This window comes from Fulmarus glacialis, unplaced genomic scaffold, assembly GCF_000690835.1.
Source record: "Fulmarus glacialis isolate BGI_N327 unplaced genomic scaffold, ASM69083v1 scaffold13952, whole genome shotgun sequence".
In the NCBI taxonomy this organism is placed as follows: domain Eukaryota; kingdom Metazoa; phylum Chordata; class Aves; order Procellariiformes; family Procellariidae; genus Fulmarus; species Fulmarus glacialis.
This window is the reverse complement of record NW_009197273.1, coordinates 31433-55644: the sequence shown is the minus strand read 5'-3', so window position 1 is coordinate 55644 and position 24212 is coordinate 31433. Positions and strand designations below refer to the sequence as shown.

The following is a 24212-nucleotide window of genomic DNA, read 5'->3' as shown; positions in this document are numbered from 1 at the left end:
TGTCCTTGCAAAGAAATCTGCTGACTTTTCCTTGCCTGTTTAATAGCATATGTATTTCCCTGCCCCACAAGCAATAAATGGTATGTGATGAATCACTTCCTCAGTATTATTCCCACAAAAATTCAATGACCAATTCTGAAAGAAAAGAGATTTTTTTGTTGTTGTTGTGGGTCTTTTTTTTTTTTTCCCTTTTAAGTAATTGTGCAATATAGAATTCATACTACAATTTGCAACTTTGGTAACTTACAGAATTAAAGAGCTTGAAATCTTTTTTAAGGACCAGGTCAGAATGTTGCTTACACTATGCTCTCTGTTTCTGTGCAAACACATCAGATAAGGTTCATCCCTTCTCTTGAGGTCCTGAAAAATTCTATCTATTATTGATAAGAAATTGGCTACAATTTAAGTTGTGAACCTATCTAGTTCTCCTTGGTACCTTTAAATGCTTCCATCACCTAGCCTTAGTAAATTTTTCACTTACTGTTTCCATTCAGAAAATCCCGATTCCCAAAGCCAACCCCCCGCCCTCAACCAAACAGAAAAACCCAGCTGAGCCTCAACAAGTACATCTGAATTCTCAGAAAACGAAATATTTTCTTGATTTAACAGCAACTGTACAATATTACAAACTCAGACACATGAAAAACAATCAGGCAATAGAAAATGTACAACAGCTTTGGTGTTATACAAAATAATAAAAAAGACTTGACAGCAAGATACATAGTTCATTATGTTCTCACCACAGCCACTTCATTGCTGACTGTAAGACAGTTATTTACTTTCGATATTCTCTGTGTGGCCTTTCCACTCATGAAAAATCATACTGTATTACCACAATAAGAACTGTTATGAACACCATAAAGTAAGCTCCAAATTTTATAAAAACATCTTGCCTCTTTGCACTATTGCTTTGTGGCACATTGTCAACAGAACAGCAGTCCAAAATAAAGTGACAACTAGATTTAATAAATTAATATACTTTTTTAAAGATGTACAATGCACATTCTTTTTAATCCAAGGTTTTAGGGTGTCAGGATACTTCTATTTACACATATACAGACCTCAGACAGCATTGATAACATCAGAAAATGCAGATAAGGAACAGAGCCTTAACTGCTATCTGGATGCTACTAACAGAAGCCAAAACACTGCTGAGAGTATTACTGGGAGACATATCCAAAGACTGAAGAAGAGTCTATGAAAAAAGGACATGTAAAGGCAAAGGGAAGGTCAAGATGTTTAACATGACCATCTATTCTTGCGAAGACTGAGGTGGAGTTGTCGATGTGCCTTGTTTACCAGACTTCCGTTCGTAATTCACAAGTCGTTGCCCAACAAGGTACCTGGGATTATAGTAAAAACAGTGAGAAATTAACAAAAGTTAATACAACTCTGTAACACAAATCCAGTCTTTCTCCTTTGCTGCAGAAGTAGCTTTCTCATTTCAGTAAAATTATTCTACAAGTGATCCCTCCCCCCTTAATGGTCTTCAACCATCCTCATCTTTTTTCTCAACATTCAGGCATTTCATAATGGAATACAGGCATTATAGGTTTGTGTTTACAACCTTAACTTCAGTAGTCATACAACTCAGACATGTATAAGCTGAATGAAGATATGAAATATAAAGAGTGTGTTTCCATTATTTATACACCCAGCCCCTTTGCTGGGTGATACTTTTAAGAGCATCTTCACCGCGTCTGTTTGAGCCACTGCCACTTGAACATCTGGAACAACAACTCAGATATAAAACCAAATGAGAGTGCTAATGAGCACTAAGTTCAAAAAAGAATCTGCCACAATGCAGAACATGCATTGGGCAAGAGAGGCTCAAGCTCATATATCCAATGAAAAACACCCTGGTTGAAAAAACCAAATATTGTGAAGGAAGAACTTTTACTGCAGCTCAATCTTTCTTAAAGGGAGAGAAAATACCCTAATGCTACTCCATGTCAAGCCTAAGGATTGCAAGATTCCTTTATTTAAATTCTGTTTCAACATCTCACCATCTCATCAGCTTGGCAGTTTTCCAACCTTTCACATTATTCCTTACTTCCTCTGTATCATTGTTTCACACTCCTACTTTTTGCCATCTAAATGCCTTTTCGTGCTTCCTACTTGTATGCTGGTTCTACACGTAGAAGAGCCATATGCACCTATGAATTCTTCCCCTGAAATCTGCCATTTCCTTTAGAAACTTCTTCACCACCCCTCCTTTTCTCATGGTACCATCACCAAACAGCCATCACATATTTTTTGTACATTTTAGAATGTCACAAAAACTTGTATATGCTTTTGAAATTTGTTACATGAAAGATTTAATTAAGCCTATTTCTAAACCATAAATCTCTACTGGCTAGCATGAGTATGTTTGCTTACTTCCTGAAATGAGATCATTAACTTAAGTTGTACAAACTTCTTGTCTACAAGGATGGTTATAACATTTAATAAGTTAATTTAATATCAAGGTAATTTAGGTGTATTTTCATAGCTTTGTACACTGTTTACATGCCTTATTTACACAAGAAAGCAACTTGTAACATTAATGCAAGTTGCAATTCAATATGCATTTTGCCTGAAAGATACTAACATTTAGCTCAAAACCCATTTGTAAATATAAATACCAGCTGTACATACTACAGTAGGCCAAATACTACAGAACAATGTTATGAAAGCAGGTGATGCACAGGATTTAAATCAGCTGATCAAATAAGAGGTGCTAAAATATAAATTGGTCTGCTGAGAGTTGAATTTTAGTTACAACTCTCTTAATATTTCTAGATACTATTAATTTCACATTTACACCAAACACGTAATGTATCAGTCACTTCCTAACACCTAAGATTCAAAGAAGTTTATTTTAGGTTTGACTCCTTTCGTAGTCAGTGGAAAGCAAAACCGTTCTAGGGTAACTCAGGACATGAACACAACAAACTCATTTATTCCTTTTCAATACAAAAGAAGCGTAGGAAGACCTGTTGCTGGGGTCTAAAACTTATTTTTCTAAATAACCAACACAAAGTAATTAGGGTAACACAAAAAAATAAGGTAATAAGGACAACACAAAAAAACCCTTAGAAACTAAGCAAGATAACCAGAAAAAACACTGGGAAAATTAATATTTTATCAGGCATCTGAGTAATTCTTCTGATACAGAGTTATCATTACTGAAAACATCAGGAAACAGTACAAAATTTGGTAAGGACAAACTCTATCAAATCAATGGAACATTCTTTAACAGCTTAATTGGAATAACGAGTAGAAAGAATAAGAAAAACAGTTATGCAGAAAAGGTTGGAGAAATGGTTTTATAACAGCAGATTGAGACATGATTTTACTTCCAGATATGTCATAATTATTACATTCACTTGTCCTTCAAGACTACAGAGGGGGAGACAAGCAAGCAATCAGCTTCATTTGTGGTAAAATATATTCAAGTTAGTTATAGGGGAGTGTCTTCCATTTACAAAGACAATCTATTCCTGTGTTTATCTACCTGAACCACAGATAAAACGTTTGCCAAGAACAGTTTAGGTCTGCTTCAGAGGGCCTTTTGTTCAGAAAGCTTCTTAAAAATACCTTTTAGCCCTAAGTATCTACAACACCTGAATTGAATCTGAAATTGTTATCACAATTTGAAGTGGAAAAATTAAAAAACCCACACTATATACTCACTTGTCATTTTTAATATGTTCATAAAGGCGCTTGAACTGGCGGACTTGGAAGGAAAGAATTCCCATCAAAACCACCACCATAAGCAGAAAAGGATAAATCCGTCGCTGAACTAGGTTTTGCATTTCAGCGGTAACTCCTACAAAACAAGACATAATCTAACATTGCTAAAGTAACACACATTTCTGCTTCTGTACCTGCTTCTATACTCTTTGTTATACTGTAACTTCAGTAGAAGGGCTGTGAAATAAATAACACATCCATTTATCTCAGAGATCCAACATGACAACTGGTTTTTCATCTGAAGCATTAAAGCTGAAAGTTTTCCATTAACACAGTGAAAATCCACAGTAAAAAAATTGGGCTTATCAGCTTTTCTTGCTTATTGACTTCTGTATACCTTGTATCTGAAAAAAGTTGACACTATAAAAGTCTGCATTCAAGTGACAGGTTGAAGAATAAAATGGGACTTCTTGAACATGTTGTTAACCTCAGAACTAACTAGCAACAAAGACAACTGTTGATGAAAAAGCACATCTACCCTGCTTCTAATAAAATTATTTCCCTCAATTATTTTTTTCACTTTCCTATCTCCTCATAAACTATATTTACAATTTACATTTTATTCTAATACTGAATGAAAACCTCAAAACAAAACCAGTATTTTCACCTGTTCTAAGCTTCCTTTAGCATCTGACAAGTCAGAAAAGATGTCCTCGGCTCAGTACAGCTCTTAAAGAGAGACTAAAATTAAAGGTTGATTGTCCCAATAAGAAATGAATTAATCACCCCTTTCCCAAACTAGCTAGATACCTACACTTCTGCTGTTAGAGATTATGTAGTCCCATACTCTTGATGTATTCTGCACTTCGGTTATTAAAAAGCCAGTCAGAATAATGTATTGTATTTCTCAAAACCCCCCAAACTTTTAAGATGACACAGCAATCTTTAAGCATTTACATTTGCTGGCAGAATAGTGGGGGGGTTTGTTTTGTTTTTTTAAAATAACCTAGAGCTTCAAGTTTTATTTCCACAGATATATTTGCATTGCTCTAAACCATCAGATGATAAACAGGTACTCTGAATGTATACATACCTAATAAAGGTACAACACCAGAAGCTATGATGTACGGTACACACAGGGAAAGTAACAGAACAGAGATTACAGGTGCTGCCAGTTTACGGATTATGAAGTGTAAATCAATGTTACGAATTCCATTTGCATATACCTAAAAAGAACAAGTTAGAAGTAGAATGGACCAATCAAGAAAGCCATGCTTTGCGCTTACAGTAATAATTACAAGGTTTTACACAATTCTCCTTATGAGAATAAACAGGTGTTCCCAACTTGAAGAAAACCATGATGGCCACAGTCGAAGCAAGAAAAACTCTATGCCAATCTACATCGTGAGGGTTCCAGGAAATAATCTAAACAGCCACCAGGAGAGCAATTTAATCTGTAACAGTGTTGCGATTTGGTTGCAGGAGTGCAAAAGATCAGCTGAAAGATCATTAAATAGAGCTGTGGATGGTAGTTTCGTGGGTGACCTGGGATCGCTTTGTGCTGTTAACTTGCTGAAAGAGGATCCTGTGTATGCTAATAGAGCAAATCTATTAAATTTGGTAACACAGGCAGAAAAGGATCTTATTTTGTTCTTGGTTGGGCAGACCAGAGCCTCTGCATGTGGAGTCTGTGCCTGAAGACAGGGCCTCCACAATTCTTGGGGAGCTAAGGTCTCAACATGACTAGACCAATCATGGGAAAAGACCGATTTCAAATGGCTTCCACATACAGCTAGATGATGGCCTCTGTCCCACAGCCTGGATGTAACCATTTCTAAGGATGGCTCAGGAGAGTATGTGCATAACAAACAGGGCCAGGGAGAGCATTCAAAATGGAAGGAAGAACCATGGTATGCATCAAAAGATACTCACAGAACTAAGACTACATTTCTCCAGTGCGACACCTAAAGTGATCAGTAAATGGTTTAATAACCGGGACTACGTGCTAGACTTAATCAGGAGAGGCACATAGCCATTACATATAGCGCAGGGCTGAAAAGTTACTTTCTGACAAACAATTGAGATACTTCATTGAGACGACAAATGCAGAACTTAAAGGTTATAACAAAGAAAAAAATACTCTGCCAAAGAAAGCATCAGGCTGTGTGACTCAGAACTGCTCAAAGAAACTGTTCTGTCTTGCTTAATAATCAAAGGGGAATGGAAATACTGTCTTTCATATGCACTCATCGATGAATGAGGGAATTTCTACAGCTCTGGAAAAGGCAGAAATTCTCTGTTCTTGAGTGGTGGACATAAATAATGTCCAGTATTTGGACACATGTGAATTCATCTGAAGAAATACTGATGTTTCTCACTTTAATACAAACCTAATAAAATTGCATATACGTATATGCAGCATTTTCTTGATTTCAGATTTCTGAGGTTTATTTATTTTCATCGTTAAGTGTACCTTAATGGATTAGGCTATACAATTTAAAAGGATTCTACAAGACTAGTAGAGTTTTACCTGATTACTCAAATTACTCCATTGCTACAACAGTAACTCCGTTTTCTGACTCACACATTCAAAAAACATTCAAAATGTGTTATGCAGATAATTCACATGGACAATTTTTTCCTACCTGTTCAATAACAGTTTTCAGCCACCACTGGGGACCCATCAGTGTTATGGCAGCAATTATTTTGGCATGCAGAACTCCAAGAGCCCAGTCCTAATTTTGTAAAAATGTACTGTTAGTATTAACATATTTTTAAATAGTTTGACAACCAAAAGCTTTTAGAGCAACTTGTTAATATTACTTATAAGTGAAAAGACAATTACTTTTGTATGTACACGGGACATCGTTTACAAGAGGTGACATGTTCTGCAAACTCCTAAGAAAAAGAGGATGCTCTCAAGCTTAACTGACATCTATAAAACACTCAGCTCTCTGGAACCAGGAAAATCAGCTACTACTATTAAACCAAAGGCAAATATAAAATAAAAGCATTACACACTTAAAGCAACCGACTAACATGCTGGTACAAGCTAATTAACACCACTAACATTTACCTAGAAATAAGTTATTTTGATTCCTTTAAAAAAGAAGAGAAACAAGATACAAAGATGCTCACAGAAGTCAGGAAACAAGTTTTTTTTTTTCTTTTAAATTTTAATTGTTCACAAAACCCTACCTGATGTGAGAAAAGCTGAACAAAGCAAGGCAACGCTTTTCACAAGAGAACATCGTATATTCAGAGGAAAATTTATGCTTTATACTGCAATTATTACGGCATGGAATTAAAAGAACACAATATAACTACAGGTTTCTAGTAAACACTGCACATGAGCCACTCCTTTCTGGATTACAGATATTTGTAAGAGATTCTTCAACAAAAACCACCAAAAATAGAATGCAAAGTACAGGTTGACAAGACAGAATAAACAACTACAGAACTGGTAAAACTTCAGACATCATAGCTTAATTAACTTACTTAAACTGCTGGGGAAATGTATTTTCTGTAACCAATTATTTAAAAAGACAGCTTTTGTTAATGTCTATTACCCCAGATACATTCAAACATTAAAAAATTTATTACAAAAAAAGTCAGTGTTAAAGTTGCTTCATGTTTGCTCAAGCATGTAACCTTTGTATAACTATTATCTTTTTTTGAAAAATGGAAATTATTCTCAATTTCAATAGCTCCTTTTTAATTTAGAAAAAGTCTCAAATCCCTCTAATCTGATATTTTGAGGAAGCTCTGCCACTTGAAAATAAAATCTTTCAGTATATTTAATTACAAACTTTTAAAAAACTAACATGCAAAAATTAAGAATTTTTAGAATCTCTAGCATCACAGATTCCTTCCAAAAATTTGTTTGGAAACCATGATCATCTACCACTGCAATCATATGATGTCCTGACTTATTAGTCATTTACTTATACAGATACCTCCAAAGTACACTCGTATTATAAAATAATGGAATATTTAAATTAGCAGTCAAATTCTTCTTTCTATTATGGCTTTCAAACATTTGGATACTGAAAGTAAATGAAAGGTTGTTTGTGGACAGCTTAGAAAAATCACTATCCCTGAACACTTTCTTGTTATTTAGTAATGTGCATTCTAGATCTTTTGAGTTATGGTTCCCTCAGTTAGGGTTTCTTTGAGTTACAAGTTCCTTCATAATTCAGCCTAGGTGATGGAAGCATTTGTCACTCAATCCACTGTACCTTCATTTCTTCTACCAACTTGCAGGAAAAACCTTTGCACTCCCTTAACCTGTGAGTCTTGACTGAAGAAAAACAAAACACTACTACTGCAGAATCTTGTATTAATGATGTGACATCTCAATCTAAACGCAGAATGATCCTAAAGCATATAAAAATTTCATTCATAGTGTGTATCATCAATGAATTAAAACCTTGTATGGAAAAAAGGGTCAGCTGAACCTCTTGCTGCATAACTACGCAGAAAACTTTCCAGGAAGGTCAGACAGAACATGTACGTCTGTGCACAGGTACATACAGCTATACTAACTTCTGTACATAACTTTACAATTATGCTACTGAAAAAAAGTGTCTATCTGATCACTGAAATGCAAAGATCCTCTGATGTCATCCCATGAAGTTCATCTTTTCATACTTAAAATTCCTAAGCATATCCTTTTGGTTCAAATAATCCTCACATCCAGACTGGCTGTCTTTTCTCTGCCACATAGAAACATACTTATGGGAAATGCTCTGAAGCACCGAATCAACGTGAAACAAGAACTCCATACCCCTTACTTCTAAGTAAAGAAATGTATCAATAGCAGAAGAAGAATGGGAGCAACTGACCTGCCAAGGATAGAAGAGAGGTGTTTGATCCAAAGGAACTCTCAAAGGTGCAACGATGACCAGTTCAAAGAGAAGACCAAGCAAAAGTGGAACCACACCAGCTAGCAGTATAGCCACTATTAATGTCTTCATTATCTAAAAACCCAAGACATGTAATTAATATGTTTATCAGAGGATTATTTTTGTTTAAACTTCAAAATGTAATTTAAACTACACAAACAGATAAAGCTGAAGAGAAAACAACACTACACAGACCTTTAATTCATACATATACACCCCTAGAAATAATTTTTATTACACACATAGTTTTGCAATGCAAGTTTTCAAGATTGGATCTTATTCCATGCCCCCTCCAGAAAAAGGCCTGACTGTGCCTACTGGTGTCCGTATAGTTTTAAACCATAAAACCACCTTTGACTGTTATCAGTAGGGAATACTATCCAATGGCACTTCATTACATTGAGTATTCTTGTATGTTGGAAAATTAGAGAAGAATCTTTCCAAAACTGTGGATTTTTCTCCAGTGAAAACCAAACCTTAAAAATTCACTCATTATGGAATATTTCTGACTTAAAAATGAAAGACTTGGAATACCATGCTTGGATCTTGCTTTAGTCTAGAATTCTGTTAATTTACATGCATCATCCAAAAATCAGATACAAAACTAGTCTGACTTAATTAACATGATCAGGAGAAGGGATAAAGGACAAGTAGAGCATTACATGTTAGTTCTGAATTTTCTTAAACATGCTTAAGGTTTCCTAAATGAAAATGATGGATGAGATATTTGGGAAACATGATAATACATGAAATACATAATCACACTGCTCTTCTGTCTGTAATAGTCCGATAAGCACACAAGCATGTCCACCACAAGATACCATTTATGCTATGAATACTTAAAATTACTATACTTAGGCAACAAATCTACTATAGAAATCCTCAAAACCAAAACCAAGATAAAAAGGTAGGATATAAATTTGTTGCCATGGTGAGAATCTGAACTCCTGGTAATAAAAAAGGATATTTTCTTCAAAAATATTAATTTGAACAACACAAAGATCTGACAAATCATAAAGATCTTTCTGAAAATATGCATCAAGCTACTTTCTAGAGACACGTTCATTATCATCTATTAGCTTTACTGGTTTTTTTTATTTGATAATGTCAAGTTGCTAACTGAGTAATAGTTAAGCTTCCAGGTATATGTGAAAATGTAAATGTATTTGAGGACACATGACATATAGGATAATATAATGCAACATATTCACTTTTAAAGGAAAACAGAAAAGCATACCCCATATATATAAACATATATACGCAACCTATTTACACTGATTGCTTAATATTGTGCTAAATGACTTCCAAAAATACAGTTACCCTATGCAATGGGAATATAAGCTGCAAATGCTTCAAAATGGTCTGAAAAGGAAAATGTGGTATACATTACAGAGTACCACCTGCAAGCAAAAATGAAACAACAAGTTTTGTTAGCTACTTTTTCAATAATTCAATAATTTCAATATTTTCAAAAATTCTTCTCAAGACTCACCATGAGAGACCATTCTTTGACCTTCTGAAAAATAACTCTACGACCCTGTGGCATCCAGGCGACCAGCACTGTCACTGCTCGGATAGTTAGCCAACAGACATAAAGACCACAAGCAGCTGTGTACAGTTCATGGATTTTGGCAGTCCCCGTCCAAAATGACATTAACCATCGGCCAGCAAATACTGAAAACACAAACACTGTTAAATAGGGTAATGCTTTTTGATGTATTAAGGAAGGATGCCTATTAAAAAAATACTTATCAAATTTATTGTTAAATATCAATGCACAGATAGTATTCAGCATAAAACAGTATTTTGGTACTATACCCATAAAGCATGAATGTGTGAAGCACTATGTAAATAGTTACATAGATGATGACAAATACGTATGTAGAATTTTTTTTTTTCTTTCCTAAAATTTCATTACACCAGCAATGTGATCTGAACTGGAGCAAAACAAAGCACTGAATACTGCAGTAATCAGAGGCTAAACACTAATCTTCAGAAGTATAGAGAAGGCAGTAATAGATTAGTGCATAAGCTTGAACTTAAATCTTATGAGCTATGTTTGGGTTATTTCACTGCCTCATATAATTTTTTAAGACTTACTGGTGGGGCTTCTGAAGTTCCCCGACAAAAATGGGAGACTCATTTGCTACATTTCATTTTTTAATAGTGTTTCTATTCACTAGTATTATAGAGGAATTATTTTAAGTACTACTATTAAAACCATAACAAAATTAATAACTCTGATCTCAACACATTATTGACTTTAAAATCATTAATACAAGGAGGTAAAAATGACATGGTACTACAGTAGCCAGGTTATAAAATTCAAATGAGTTTACATGTCTTAATTTGTTCCAAATTATTAAAAAACCTACAAAATGCTTTTGATTTGGTCAAAATACTTATTCATACATATTTGGGAAGTGGCATGTGTATCACTTCAAAGTCTCCTAGTGCCCTGTCATGATGACACCTTCAGAATATTTAATTAAAGAAGATACTGTAGAAGACCTGGTAACAACTTACGCGTTTTCCTTCTCTAAATGGTAAAGCAGGTGGAAGGGTATCAATTCTCTTTTTCTCTATACTACTACAGAGATTGTCTCTGCACTGGGAGCCCTGCCCTTAAAATTATTCTACAACAAAACAAAGGAAATACCAATCTCTGTCATTTAAATACAGGTATTATCTCTCTCATTTAGGTTTTAGACTATTACAACTTGATGTACCATTAAAAATGAGACAGTTTTCCATGTTTTCTCCTTTTAACTTCAAACAATGGTTTCAAAACATCTGCCATTGTTGAGCATGGCAACATGCTCAGTCGTTTTTGATCGCAGTTTTACAATAACAGACTTACCTGGTAAGGTAAGGCAGATAAGACTAGCAATCAGTAATGTTATGCACATGAAAACAATCAAAAGAAATATCTGAAGAGGAAAAAGAGAGAAACAGTTTATAAGAAAGTTACTTAACGAAAGCCAAAAAACCATATAAAAAGATGTATCATCCTAGAAAGGCAGCTAAACTAGAATGTTCAAATACCATCTGATGTTTCACTGTATAAATAAATCGGCGATAAGAAACCTATCCACAGTACATGCAGCACACCTATGGTGTTGTGTACCTGTTGTGTACGGTTTCTTCTAAGAGTTCGCATCAGTTGTCACAACAGTAAAAATTAACATTTGAATCCAGAATGACTGAAGTTCTTTGTTATGTTAATAATCTCTTTTATTTCTGCAGACCAGCACAGTGACTCTCAATTAACCCTGAAAGGTTTCTAGCTCTGTATGCCAGATAAGCAAGACAGTGGTTTTATAATAAGGAAAACCTTGCTGAGAAAGTTATTCCAGATGCCCTCAGGTTTATGTGACCAGCAGCTGACAGCAAAGCTGGTGGCTCCTTAGGCAGGTTTACATCTATCAGAGAATTCTCATGTACTTGACTCTTTAAATATTTGAATGTCTCAAGCACCATGTGCTATGAAGTTCTGCTTCACTAATCATCAAAGCCACACAACAAGCAAGCTCACTATGGGAAAACTAACACCTTATCATAACAAACTACTAAGAGAAAGTAAAATGTTAAATCTGTAACACACATTTTCCTTGATGAGACTTTCGGGGACAATGTAGATCAGTCATCTCTAGGTTAGGATCTTCAGCACTGCTTAAAGAAAGGAAAATCTTGTGATTTTGTAGACATTAGCCTGCATGAAGAGGGATGATTCTACAATACCCAATTACTTGCCAGGTGACAGCCACATACCCTTTTTCACAGAGAATACTCTCTTTAGGGTTAGGGATCCCAAATGGCAGAAAGAAGAAAACCGGAGTAGCTGACAACTGGACTGAAGGCAAAAAAACTTCTCAATGGTGAGGAACACATGGTGTGACTCGCTTGGGATCAATACTGTCTAAATAGTTATTTAGGGAATGCTGGGGAAAAGTCAGTCCGTGTGGGAATAAACACCACATGGAGGACTAAAGCTGATATGAAGCTTTTAAAAGTCATACACGGCTGCTTCTTGGATCAGTGAGCAAGACAACGTACAAGAGGAAGAGTAACTCTTGACTTGGACCTAAACAATGCACAGGCAGCTAGTCACTTGTATCACAGAAGCAGCACTGTCCACAATATATTCAGACTCAAAGATGTTGCGAGGACAGTCGTCCTCTCTCCAAAATCCACCACAATAATATTATTTCAAAAAAGCAAACTAGCTAAAATGAAGACATTTAATAAAAGAATCTTGAAAATAGTAGTCAGAAGAAAAAATGCTCCCACGAGATGCATTTAGATATACTGAAGTGAAGGTTTGGCACAAACTCACACTACTGATCATAAGACTTAAAAAAAAAGTCTCTCCAAAGTTGTCACAGTAAATAGTAAAATAAAAAGGCTTCCAGAAGATATTTCCAGAAGTTGGAAATAAATCCACGGGGGCGGGGGAACAAAAAAACCAGAAAATGGATGAACTCTGGTAAGTGAAATTCAAAACTACAGTAGGACAAGCCAAAAGGCATTTTAGAAATAATATACCAAGTCTATGAAAAGTCATGATAAATTTATTTTTATAGGTAGGTTTTTTTTAAAGGATCAACAATAAAGTAATGAAATCTAAAAATCCTCAGAAGAAAGCTTGCCAGAGAGTTTGCAGGCTTTGCTGACAACTATGGATTATGAAAGGAAGGCTAAAGAAAGACAAGGCAGTAGCGGGAAAATTCAACAAATTCTACACATCAGCATTTGTTCTGGAGAGGCTCTGGAGGTCCCCGCAAGAGAACCTTTGTTTAAAAAAGGAACGAGTTGGAAGACTTATCTAGATTGCCTGATAAAACTGATGATAGGCTTTTATGCAGAATAATTGAAAAAAAAAAAAACAAACAAAAAACCTGATCTTTTTATTTTTTTTGCGATTAACAGTATGTACTTAATTAAATAAATAAATAAACCAATCAAACCCATAGTTTTACATGCTTATCTGTAACTGAAATAACATGAACGATCCGTTCTTATTGCTTGCTCGATCCATATGGACAAGATAGGTGAGTTCTAGTGGAAAACATTCATACATAATAAAAACTGAATATAAACCACCTTCTTCTAGGTTCTTACAATTTGGTTAAAATGAAAAAAATTAATGAAAGCATAGAAAAGATCAGATGTTTACACTGTTTTTTTTTTCTTCTCAAATGCTTAAAATCCAAATTGAGAAAGTACTTAAATACGGTGTTGTTCCACAGTGAAAGTCTGTGTGGGACACACGCTTTTTGTAAGATGAACTTATCCAAGTAGAACCAAGTAGATACCAAAAATCACAACTGAAGCACCTACAGTGATCCTGAATGATTAATTATTTAAATATTTCAAACAAGTTGAACCAGGGACATAGAATTGTATCAGTGAGCTACCATGTGTTTGAGATTGTGCAAGTGCTTGTCATATCTCTTGATGAAAACAATGGAAAGAAATTCAGTTAAATCAGATTTTTTTTATTTCTACATTCTGTAGAAGTCTCCAAAGAACAACTTAAAATGACTAGACGAAGGTAAGTAGACCAGAAAAAACAGTCTTTGACAGCTGAATATGAAACTGCTTAGTTATTATCACCAGTTCAAGGTCAGCACCCCAAATTACTGAAAGCTTATACTATGCAATGGTTTGAGAGGGGGAGACGATTTCAGCACATGTCCTTATCCAGAGGCATCCACAAAAATAAAATAACACATGCAAAGGTAGTTCTAGAAAGGATTTAATGAGTCCCTAGGTTAACACACCCCTTCCTTGAAAGCAGCATGTCCACATTACAGTTGTTATATATAGCCAGGTCACAGTAAGTGAGAATCCACTTTAATTACCTCCTTAGCAGCCAAACAGGGAGCTAATTTCAATTAACCTGTCTGTCATCCCAGCAACTTCATATGAACTTGATTCAGTCTAAGTGAAAATGTCACAAGTATCATATTTTCTTTAAAAATAACACTATAAAGTCTCATCTGAACTTTCAAACGTGTCTAACTAATGTCTTCTCCGTATTACCTCAGTTTTCAGCTGGACCAGTTTCCTGATCCAGCTCATCGTGTGTATGTTGTAGCACAGGCATTAATGCTAAGAAGGGAAGAAAGGAGCAATTGTAATGGAAAGACAACCGGCACCACTCCTTTCAGCAGTAAGTGCATATTTAGGCTAGATTAAATTGGTCTCAGTCAAAGCATGCTTTGACTTCCTGTTATGACCAAACTGAGATAGCAGCAGCTGCTATGAGGCGCAAATTCATTCTGCTTCCCTAGCCTTTTCATCCCTGAGCTACTTCCTCCCACTGTTTCCTCTACAACAGCGTTGCAGCTCATGCATTCCTGTGAAGAGCCGTTTTAGAGGGTAAGAACAGCAATAGAGGGAATTAACTCTGCGCCCCGCCCCCCCCCAGCCTCAACTTCAAACACCCAGAAGCTCAATAGTTGTGAAATCCTAAAATGCTTTCAAATTCATTTTCAATTCTACTAGGTTGAGATTTATAGGAAAAAAAGAAAGGCTTTATTTTATACTTTGTTATGAGAATTCTGGTAGATTCAGCATTTTAAGGAAACTTTAGAAGCAGCACTACACTGTTCTAACTTTAGCCATTACTTCCATTCTTGAGCTATACCTGAAACCACGGTAAATGAGCTATGCTTAAGTTTATATTTGATTAACTCAGACTTCTGGTAACAACAAAAAAATTTATCTAGTTTGACCTATATACTATTCTATAAAGTAAGTGTTTGCCAACAACATTTCCTTTCTAATTGTAGGGATTTAGAACTTTCAAGTATTATTACACCTTTCTATGTTAAATACAGATGCAACAGAAGTTCTCCATTTAATTTCTTAATAAAGCAAAAAAGTTTAAAAAACACTTCAGCTACAAGACCGAAGTATGCTCTCTTGAAAGCCATGCCTTGTTAGAGACGCTCCTGAACTGCCTGTTTGCTGGGGGTTATTATATTTCTCTCCATTACTAGCCGTTAGGAAAACAAGACGTAAACTAACAGATAATGCGCTACATGTATGGGATCTATAAATAAAATGGTAATTGAAGGTCTTAAGTTACAGGCTGAAAAAAGCTATATGTGAGAATAACTAAGTCCACTTTTTAGAAGGATGCAAACTGTACAGAACACAAAACAACAGGACCCACCACTTGGACGTCTGATAACATGTGGGCCAAATCTTTCTTAAAAAAAAAAATTATACCCATTTTTCAAAGGTCTTTCCCTTTTCTTCTAATGCGTTAGATATACCTACCCTGAGCGGGAATTTTAAAGGCCTACGATAAGGCTGGAAACCCACAGGTCCTCCTTGTTGAAGTATGGCTTGATGGGCTGCATGAAGACCTTCTCCCACAACTGGAATGGCATTATTATTGCGAGCATGTTGGTTGTTAGGCTGCTGGTTTGCGTTGTTTTCATTCTCTTCTTGGTCACCAAGTAGGTAAGAATGGAGATCCCTGTAACAATCAAAATTTCAGTTTTCATCTGTTTGATATGAATGAGAATCTTACAGAAAGATGGGCCTACTCAGAATGAGTACAAGTTGTAAAAACTTACACAGAAATACTGACAGAATCTTGATGAAGTAAAATAAACCATTTTCTGATAACGTACTCAATGTCATCCTAAACACAGAATTTAGAAGAAAAATGCTAGTGTGGCTGCAGATTAGAGCAGTGGGAATACAGCCACAAATAAAGATCACTTATCATTGGCAGACAATGAAAACATTTTCACAGCAGTTTGCTTTTTAAGAAAAGCAGAGGAAAAGATTTTCATCTTTGCTCAACTAAAATTGCTGAAGAGATATTTCACCATTGTTCTTAACAGCTGCAACAGTGGAGCATGCAAAGTCATTTCTATCATCATCTCCAAAATTCTCTTGGAGCGTCATACTTAAACACTATCAAAACATGGACAAATTAATTAAAAAAAAACTTTTCAAAATGCAAACTAAGAGAACATGGATAGGGAGGAATGCAAACTAAGAGAATAGGGGTGGGGAGAGTTTCCTTATGAGAAGCTAAAACAAACATTTTGGATTGCAGTGGAAGAAAAAAGTCTTTCATTCATTTTCTCAGAGTCTAAGACATAACTTAGCAAAGAATAAATCTTCATCCTAATAGTGCTGCATTGGCATGACCCCAAATGAGCAAGACATGGTGGGAGAATGTCAATATACTTTGAAGTTAAGTTTAAAACTTTATAGAAACAAAATCAACCTTAATTTTTTCTTGACTAATTTGGCAAACAACATATGAACTAAAAAATAATTTCAAGTGCTAGAACTCTGCCTGGCAGTCTATGTTAAAGAACCTCACTTTGTATAATCATTTACTTTAGCTGACAAATATACAGTTTTATCCTTCTCTGGAGTCTCAACTTTTAACTTTAAAATCTCCAATTTAAAGGTATTCACTTCTTCAGCTTAATGTTCTAAACAAGTTTTCCGTATTTTTTTTTCCTTCTTATAGTAAGAAACTCAAGATGTGCACATGAATTTTACTTCTATGACTCATGGAAATGCTCTGCTGACATCTCTTTAATTTTTCCATATAATAGGAAGTTAACAAACTGTTAGTCATACTTTCATAGATTTTTTTTTTTACTAAGCAAATGCTGTAAAAGTGTACCAAAAGAATTACTTGTCAAAGACTAGACCAGAAGTAGGTACAACTACTGCTTAGAAGAAGGTACTTCCATAGGAGATCATACAGAAGTTTTTCATCACGTATTTATCTGTAAAATAGCTATTAAAGCTACTTGTTGGGATAACTTACTTGAAAGCATGCTGCTTTCACGTTAAAAGGCTAAGCTGGACACAATGCTTGTAGTTGATTTTGGCTTTCTGTACTTACAGCAAGTATCCAGCAGTAACAGTCCATGCTCGTACAAGACCTTTTAACCACTGTCTTGTATGTCCTTGTTCTAGCAAAGCTGGAAGCACCACCTGAAGCAAAAGTAGCTCTAGGGAAAGTTCACTTACTGGAGCATCACTAGAAACAATGGGAAGAGCAGGAAGGCAAACATAAGGAACATTCTGATAGTAATGTTTTACACTGATTCATATTAACACCACCACAATAAAAAAATATATTGGATGCCAACAGGAACAGTTCTTAGGTTTTTGCAGACATTTCTCCTTATATACTACTCTGAGCACAGGTTAATTGTTCATGAGTGTTTAGGCACACAAGAAATTTAAGAAAAAATGTTGAGAAAGATTGTATCAGAGAATATGATTTGCTCTTCTATTTGCTTCTGTCATTGCTGTTTCAATGATTATTTAGAAACAAAGATACTGCTATCATTAAAAAGAAATGCAGTTACAGATATTCTTTTATTCCTGAAGCAATGATAATCAGGAATGAATGTGAAAAACAAACAAGGCAGCAACTTCACTATCAAAAAGTTGAAGGGGAAAGTGATTTGAGGGCACATAAAAACCAAGTAGTTATCATTACGGAAGTAATACAAAATGCCTTTTATTTTTCTTAGTAGCTTTTTATTTGACAAATTGTATGAGGTATCCATGCCCTTTATCTTTTTACTTTTCTAGAACAATGAAGTTTAGATTAATTGAAAACAAACAAAACATACCAAACAATGTCACATTAATGCTTAAAGAGTGCAAATACACATTTTTCTAGTTATAGGGAGACTGAAAAAACATCTTTTTTAAAATTAAACGCTTACCTGTACAGCATAACATTATATGGAAGAAAGTTAGGCAGGAGATACTTAATAATGCGTATAGGAAGCCAGAGCATGAGCAGTACAATTGATCCAAAGACAATCTGCAACAAGGAAGTTAAACAAGTTAGTCCGAATAGTAGAAACAACCAAACCTAGTTTCCCACCCATTTCTCTGACATGTTTCCTGTGTATGGTGGGTTAGCCCTGACTAACAGCCAAACATCTACCCAGCTGCTTGCTCATTCCCCTCTCTGGCTAAATGGGGAGAAAACAGAAGGAAGGCAAAAAGACTCGTGGATTGAGATGACAACAGTTTAATAGAGAAAGCAAAAGCTGTGCATGCAAGCAAAACAAAAAGAGGAATTCAGTCACTACTTCCCATCAGCAGACAGATGATTAGCGACTTCCTGGAAAGCAGGGCCTCAGCACATGTTAACAGTTGCTCAGGAAGACAAATGCCATAACCATGAACATCCCCCCCCATCCTCCTCCTTTCCCACAGCTTTTACTGCTGAGCACAATGTCATATGGTATGGAAGATCCTTTGGTCAGTTTGGGTCAGCTGTCCCAGGTATACGCCCCTCCCAACACCCAGCTTATTCGCTGGAGGGGTGAGGGAGCAGGGCAGAGCAGGGAAGAGGAAAAGCTTTGATGCTGTGCAAGCACTGTTCAGCCATACCCAAAACAGCTATGTGAACACTGTTTCAGCCACTAATCCAAAGCCCAGAAGGACATGGGCTGCTATGAAGAAAATTAACTCCATCCTAGGCAGAGCAGTATGCTGTGATGCCCTTGCCAAATAGGACTGCAGCTGAATAAGCACTGACTGGCCAACTGACAGTTAGGATAATGTCAGACAGTTCTACTTTCTTCCCCCTCCCCCAGCACTAACATTACTGATTTTGGATTCCTCTTTTTTCTTAGTGGCTGAGTTTTCAAGCAACTTGTAGAAGCCTTAAAAGATCTTTCAGTTTCTATTTCCTCACATTTTCAATTGGCTGAAAGATCAAAATTTAGCAGGGGAGATCAGGTGCATGAAGACCATGCACTTTTATAAATCCTGTTTCCTTAAGGAACCAGATTAAAAATCAAGTACATCTTAAACACATTCTTACTATTCATATAAATGGACCACTAGAATGCAAAAAAAATGCAAAAAAATTGTGTTTAACTATGTAAAAAAGAAAAATCAAATCCCATTCTTCTTGAAACTTCATAGTTTATGTTCTACAAAAGAAATTTCTTAAAAATATTGAGAAAGAAACACAACTTGAAAAGCGTGACTTGTTTTTTGAAACGGTAAGCTGTACATGATCACCATTCTGGGTCCCATATTCTAGCATGGGGCTGGTAAAAGTTCTGAATTAATTAGCTAAGCAAAAGAAAAGGCGAAGTTCAAGTAACTGCCAGTCCAACGCAGTCTGAGAACATATCTCTAAGATCTTTAGCAACACGGAGATCTTTGCTTGTATTTGGGCTACTCGCTGTGACACGAAGTTTCAGGCAGCTAAAGCACGATGATTATCTAAGGAGAAAACACTCTGAAAGGTGGACAGGTCAGCTCCTCTCATGTACTGAAGGGCTCTCTAATAGAACTAAGATCTCTCTATGAGCTTTCACTGCTTAAAGCACCTTAGGTGTATTAATACAGTACGTCAAATAATAATGTTTCTGGTATATCAGTTTTCACAGTTGATGTGACATTTATGTCAAAGACAGCCTGAGACCCTTCCCTTATAGCATGCTAGGCAAACTTCAGACAAACAAGCAGAAGGAAAAAACTTTCTTTGTTTTCAGTATCTTACAATGATAATATGGAAACAGACTCCACTGGCTAGATCAGCATCATCCAATCCAAAACTTAACTGGAAAGTTACTCTACCCCTGCTGCACTACTTTAGCTGAATTGGACACACAATGTTTACTGCAATAACTAAGAGCATCACAAAAGAGTTACATGATTTACAATATCCATAATAATAAACACTTGTCTGAACACAAACATTTCCTATGATTTTGCATAAGGAGAATATATCACAGAAAAATTTGTTTTGGAAGGGACCTCTAAAGGTAAACTACCCCAAACCCCTGCTCTGAGCAGACCCAGTTACATCAGGTTGCTCAGAACCTTATCCAGTTGAGTTTTGAGCATCTCAAAAGATGTAGATTCTGTTGGCAACCTGTTCCAGTGTCTAATCACCTTCATAATGAAAATGTTTTTCCTTAAATACGCAGTCATATTTAAGCTAATGTATGGGAGCTAAGGTATGAAATTTTCTTTCCAAATAAAGACATTTTTGAGAAAAGTCCTTACCACTGATAAGATAAACCTCCTGAGATGTCTATAAATGGGCAAGTGAATCATTTCCTGGACAGGATTAAAGTCTGGATCATTCAAATTCCTGAGAAACCATAAGACACCAGGTCTCAATACCTGAAGCAGGAAATAGAAAACAATATACGAAGAGAAAATTATCTTTGTATTCTTTGTTTTTCATTTTGGATAACACCGCTGCAGCAAATAAGTTTTAAACATAACAGGGGTATTTGTTGAACAAGGTTCAATGAAACGGTACAGAAATAGAAGGAAGCATTATCATAGAGAAATAGAGAAGCAATAACCAATTACAAGCTTAATTCTCAAGTATTAATCAGTTTTAAACAACTGAAATGTATTTAGATTCATTTGAAGGCAACACCCATGTTTAAGGACTCTTTGTAAATTAAAAATCTTTAAGTAAAATATACTCTAAATCATAATTTTCCACTGAAGTACCAGTGTGGTCCTTTTTACGTAAGGCTGAAATCCAGTATACACACAAAACACAGTAGCAGCAATACCCACACATGAAAGATTTAACTAACAGTTCAACATGCAAGCTTCTCTAACTATGTTACATACCAATCTTGTTCTTATAGACTTACCTCTCTCAGTAAAAGAATGAAAGATGCAAAATAAAAGACGTAAACCATTCCAACTAACCAGTGCAGAAACATTGTGGTACCTGGGGCAGACTGAAAGCTCAATTCTCTATCTTTCAAAGTGGCATCAAACATCTCCTAGAAGGTAAGTAGTAAACAAATATGAATGAAGTTTCACAAACCTCCACAGTTACTCATTTTGTTTACCGTAGTTCGTATATACTACTAGGCATTTATTTAAATGTCTGCCTCGTGCTAACACATAAATAACTAGCATTTAATTAGGGAAAAAAAGGGAATAATTTACAGTAATAACAGCAAATAAAGATCAATTTCTGATCAATTTCTTTCTTCTGACAGAAAGAAGAAAGAAGTCAACTCAAACATAACATACACTATGTAAGTTATAAATCAGTTCAAACAAAGTGGCCCTGTGATGGAAGCAAATACTTACTCCCTTAAGTAAAATTCTATTTCTACTAAGGCTAGAAGAAATTAATTTTCTCCATTTGAAATTAATCACTTAATTTTTTTTCAGGACAGAAAAAACTGTCCTTCTCAATTCCAAGCAAACACAGCATGTATCGTGTTCAAAACAGAAAGAGACTGGACAACTATTAAAATATGAAGTCATTACCATTTCACATAAAATGGCTACATAAAGAAGTTTATTCAGTACACAAGTTTGCCTATAAATAAGTTCATTATCACAGTGGCCTTGTAAATGCAGTACAAAGGATTAGGATCTTATTATTTTAATAATAGCATGTTAATTTGTATTTAGTAACATAAAGGGAAACAAAATTAGCATTAAACAGTACCTAAAAAAACCCTTTCCCTCTGGCAACACTGTTTATAAAAACAGAAGAGTGCTGTCAAACTCATATCAACAACTCTCTTCCCATCAGAACCTTTTTTCCTTTAAATATAAACACCATTAAAGATTTTATCCCATTTATTTCCATTCTTACCAAAGAGCATATATCCAGCCACCAGCCACAGATGAGAGGAAACACACCAATTTCAACCACCACTAACAAGGAAACCTTTAGGAAAAAAGAAAAAAGAACATCTCACTAGTTTAACAGCAATTGCTAAGAAAATTATAATGTAAGCTTAAATTGAGAGGGTTTTTTTGCTACACACAGAAAATAGGATTACCTTGACAACAATATAGCAAACTCCTAATAAACGACGTGATCGCTGGAATTTAACAAGTGCTGCCAAACCCTGGATAGTTTTGTCAAGAAAATAATACTGAAGAATACTTTATAACACAGTTTGATAAATATAAAATACTATATTATGTCCTTTTAGCAACAGGAAATTTTATAAAAGACAAAAGTGAAATAGGAAGTTTGTATTTCATCAGGGCTCTATTTTCAAAATTGGCTGTGACTCTGAAAGTCACAATATGATGTGCTGGATAACCCCCACAAACATGCATATAAAATGAATAAATAAATAAATAAGTAATAATACTACCACCCTTCTTAAGCATCCAAAAGTTTTCTCAAGAAATAAACAGTTGCCTTTGAAAACGTCTGCCACGAGTAAGCAAGTTTCAAAACTGAAGGCCTACCTTAAATGGTAGCTTTCCTTTTCATGCAGTCTGAAACAAATTCTCACCTTTTCCAAGAAAAGCTGGATACATATTACAGTTTGGGGGGTTGTTTTGTTTTCTTTTAGGAGGCAAAACAGAGCAATGTCAATTAACTGTTTTACCACATTTGCACTGCACATTGGTATAGTGTGGTCTAAAGTTGATGTTAGCTTTGTGTACTCTTGAACAGAAAACTGCTAACGAATGCTTATTCTTTCAAATTGAAGTTGGTGTTGTCCCTTTAAAAACATGCAGCTGAATGCAGACTTGTGGCCAAATCCTTCTAGCTTTCAGGACTCTGCTGTTACTTAATTTTCTCTGTAATAATGAGGGTTATCACCTGAAAGAAATCCTTGCTGCAAACTCTCAGGGGTTCAGAGACATAAAAGAGAAACTAAACCAATCCACACTCTAAAGATCTGGCAGGATCAAAAAGATGTGAATAAATTTCCCAACGTACCCTACATATTTTCATAATCCCATTTCTCTTTCTGCTGCAACTACATAGCCCACAGCAATAGTGTAAGGAAGTGATGAAAAAACAATGGTTCTACACTCATCTTCTCAGACAGACCTTCAAAATTTAGTTGGAGGCCTTCAAGCAAGCATAAAAGCCTATATTTTGTGTTGTTAAATATGTGCAAGTGTTCTGAAGAATGCAGTCACACTGACAACTTTTAAATGGCCAAGAGAACAGAAGAGACCTTTTCTTCTAATTTCACCAAAAGAGCAGAGCAAAATGGTAAATTAATTGCATCTCCGTCATGCCTGTGACTCCTCAAAATATACCCAGAAAAATGATTTACATGTAAAATCTGAACCAGGTAACTCCTGACAAAAGGATACATGACAAACAATTAGAGTCACTGCTAGCAGAACATATCCGACTATAGTAGTAATTAGGCCTTCAAAGTGAGATGCTTGAACCTGGAGGGGAGGCAAAAAAAGGGAAAAGTTTATCAGTCTCTTCAAAGATTACATCTCCTTTTGACGTAATAAAGACAAATTCCAAATCTCAACTCTTTAAGAAGAATGAGAAGTTTCTCTTTAGTTTTTACATGTTTAATGATCTACTACTGTTTTGGTATCTCCATCAAGAGTAGAAAATATCTACATTTACTGGAAAAGTCTAACAACTACTTTCTTCAAACATGAAATAACCTCTATATATGAAACAAAAAGTGTCACTTTACACTACCTCACTACCTCCTAGCTTTCACTACCTATTATAATCAACTATGAAAATTACCCAGTACACAAATTAAAAATGTACCTGAGGAACAAGAGGCTGTCAAAAAAAACCCAAAAACATATGTGTTTTTTTGTAAAAGGAGGAAACCTCACTTGAAATGTAAATAATGGAGGAAGTGGGAAAGA

At 35.4% G+C, this 24212-nt stretch overlaps 1 protein-coding gene across 1 annotated transcript in view; it reads right to left on the bottom strand.

Annotated features, from left to right (window-relative positions):
- Positions 1–633: 633 nt before the first annotated feature.
- The window catches only part of MARCH6 (membrane-associated ring finger (C3HC4) 6, E3 ubiquitin protein ligase), a 50067-nt gene continuing 26488 nt past the window's right edge, over positions 634–24212 (bottom strand). The window contains exons 11-25 of the mRNA XM_009572482.1: positions 23682–23762; positions 22394–22462; positions 22204–22278; positions 21236–21370; positions 20625–20744; positions 18311–18411; positions 17473–17610; positions 15870–16071; positions 11440–11509; positions 10072–10268; positions 8520–8654; positions 6321–6410; positions 4769–4901; positions 3676–3811; positions 634–1343 (exon numbers count right to left, since the gene is read on the bottom strand). Coding sequence (XP_009570777.1) covers positions 1253–1343; positions 3676–3811; positions 4769–4901; positions 6321–6410; positions 8520–8654; positions 10072–10268; positions 11440–11509; positions 15870–16071; positions 17473–17610; positions 18311–18411; positions 20625–20744; positions 21236–21370; positions 22204–22278; positions 22394–22462; positions 23682–23762 — 1773 coding nt within the window. The 3' untranslated portion in view covers positions 634–1252. The remainder of the gene's footprint in view (positions 1344–3675; positions 3812–4768; positions 4902–6320; positions 6411–8519; positions 8655–10071; positions 10269–11439; positions 11510–15869; positions 16072–17472; positions 17611–18310; positions 18412–20624; positions 20745–21235; positions 21371–22203; positions 22279–22393; positions 22463–23681; positions 23763–24212) is intronic.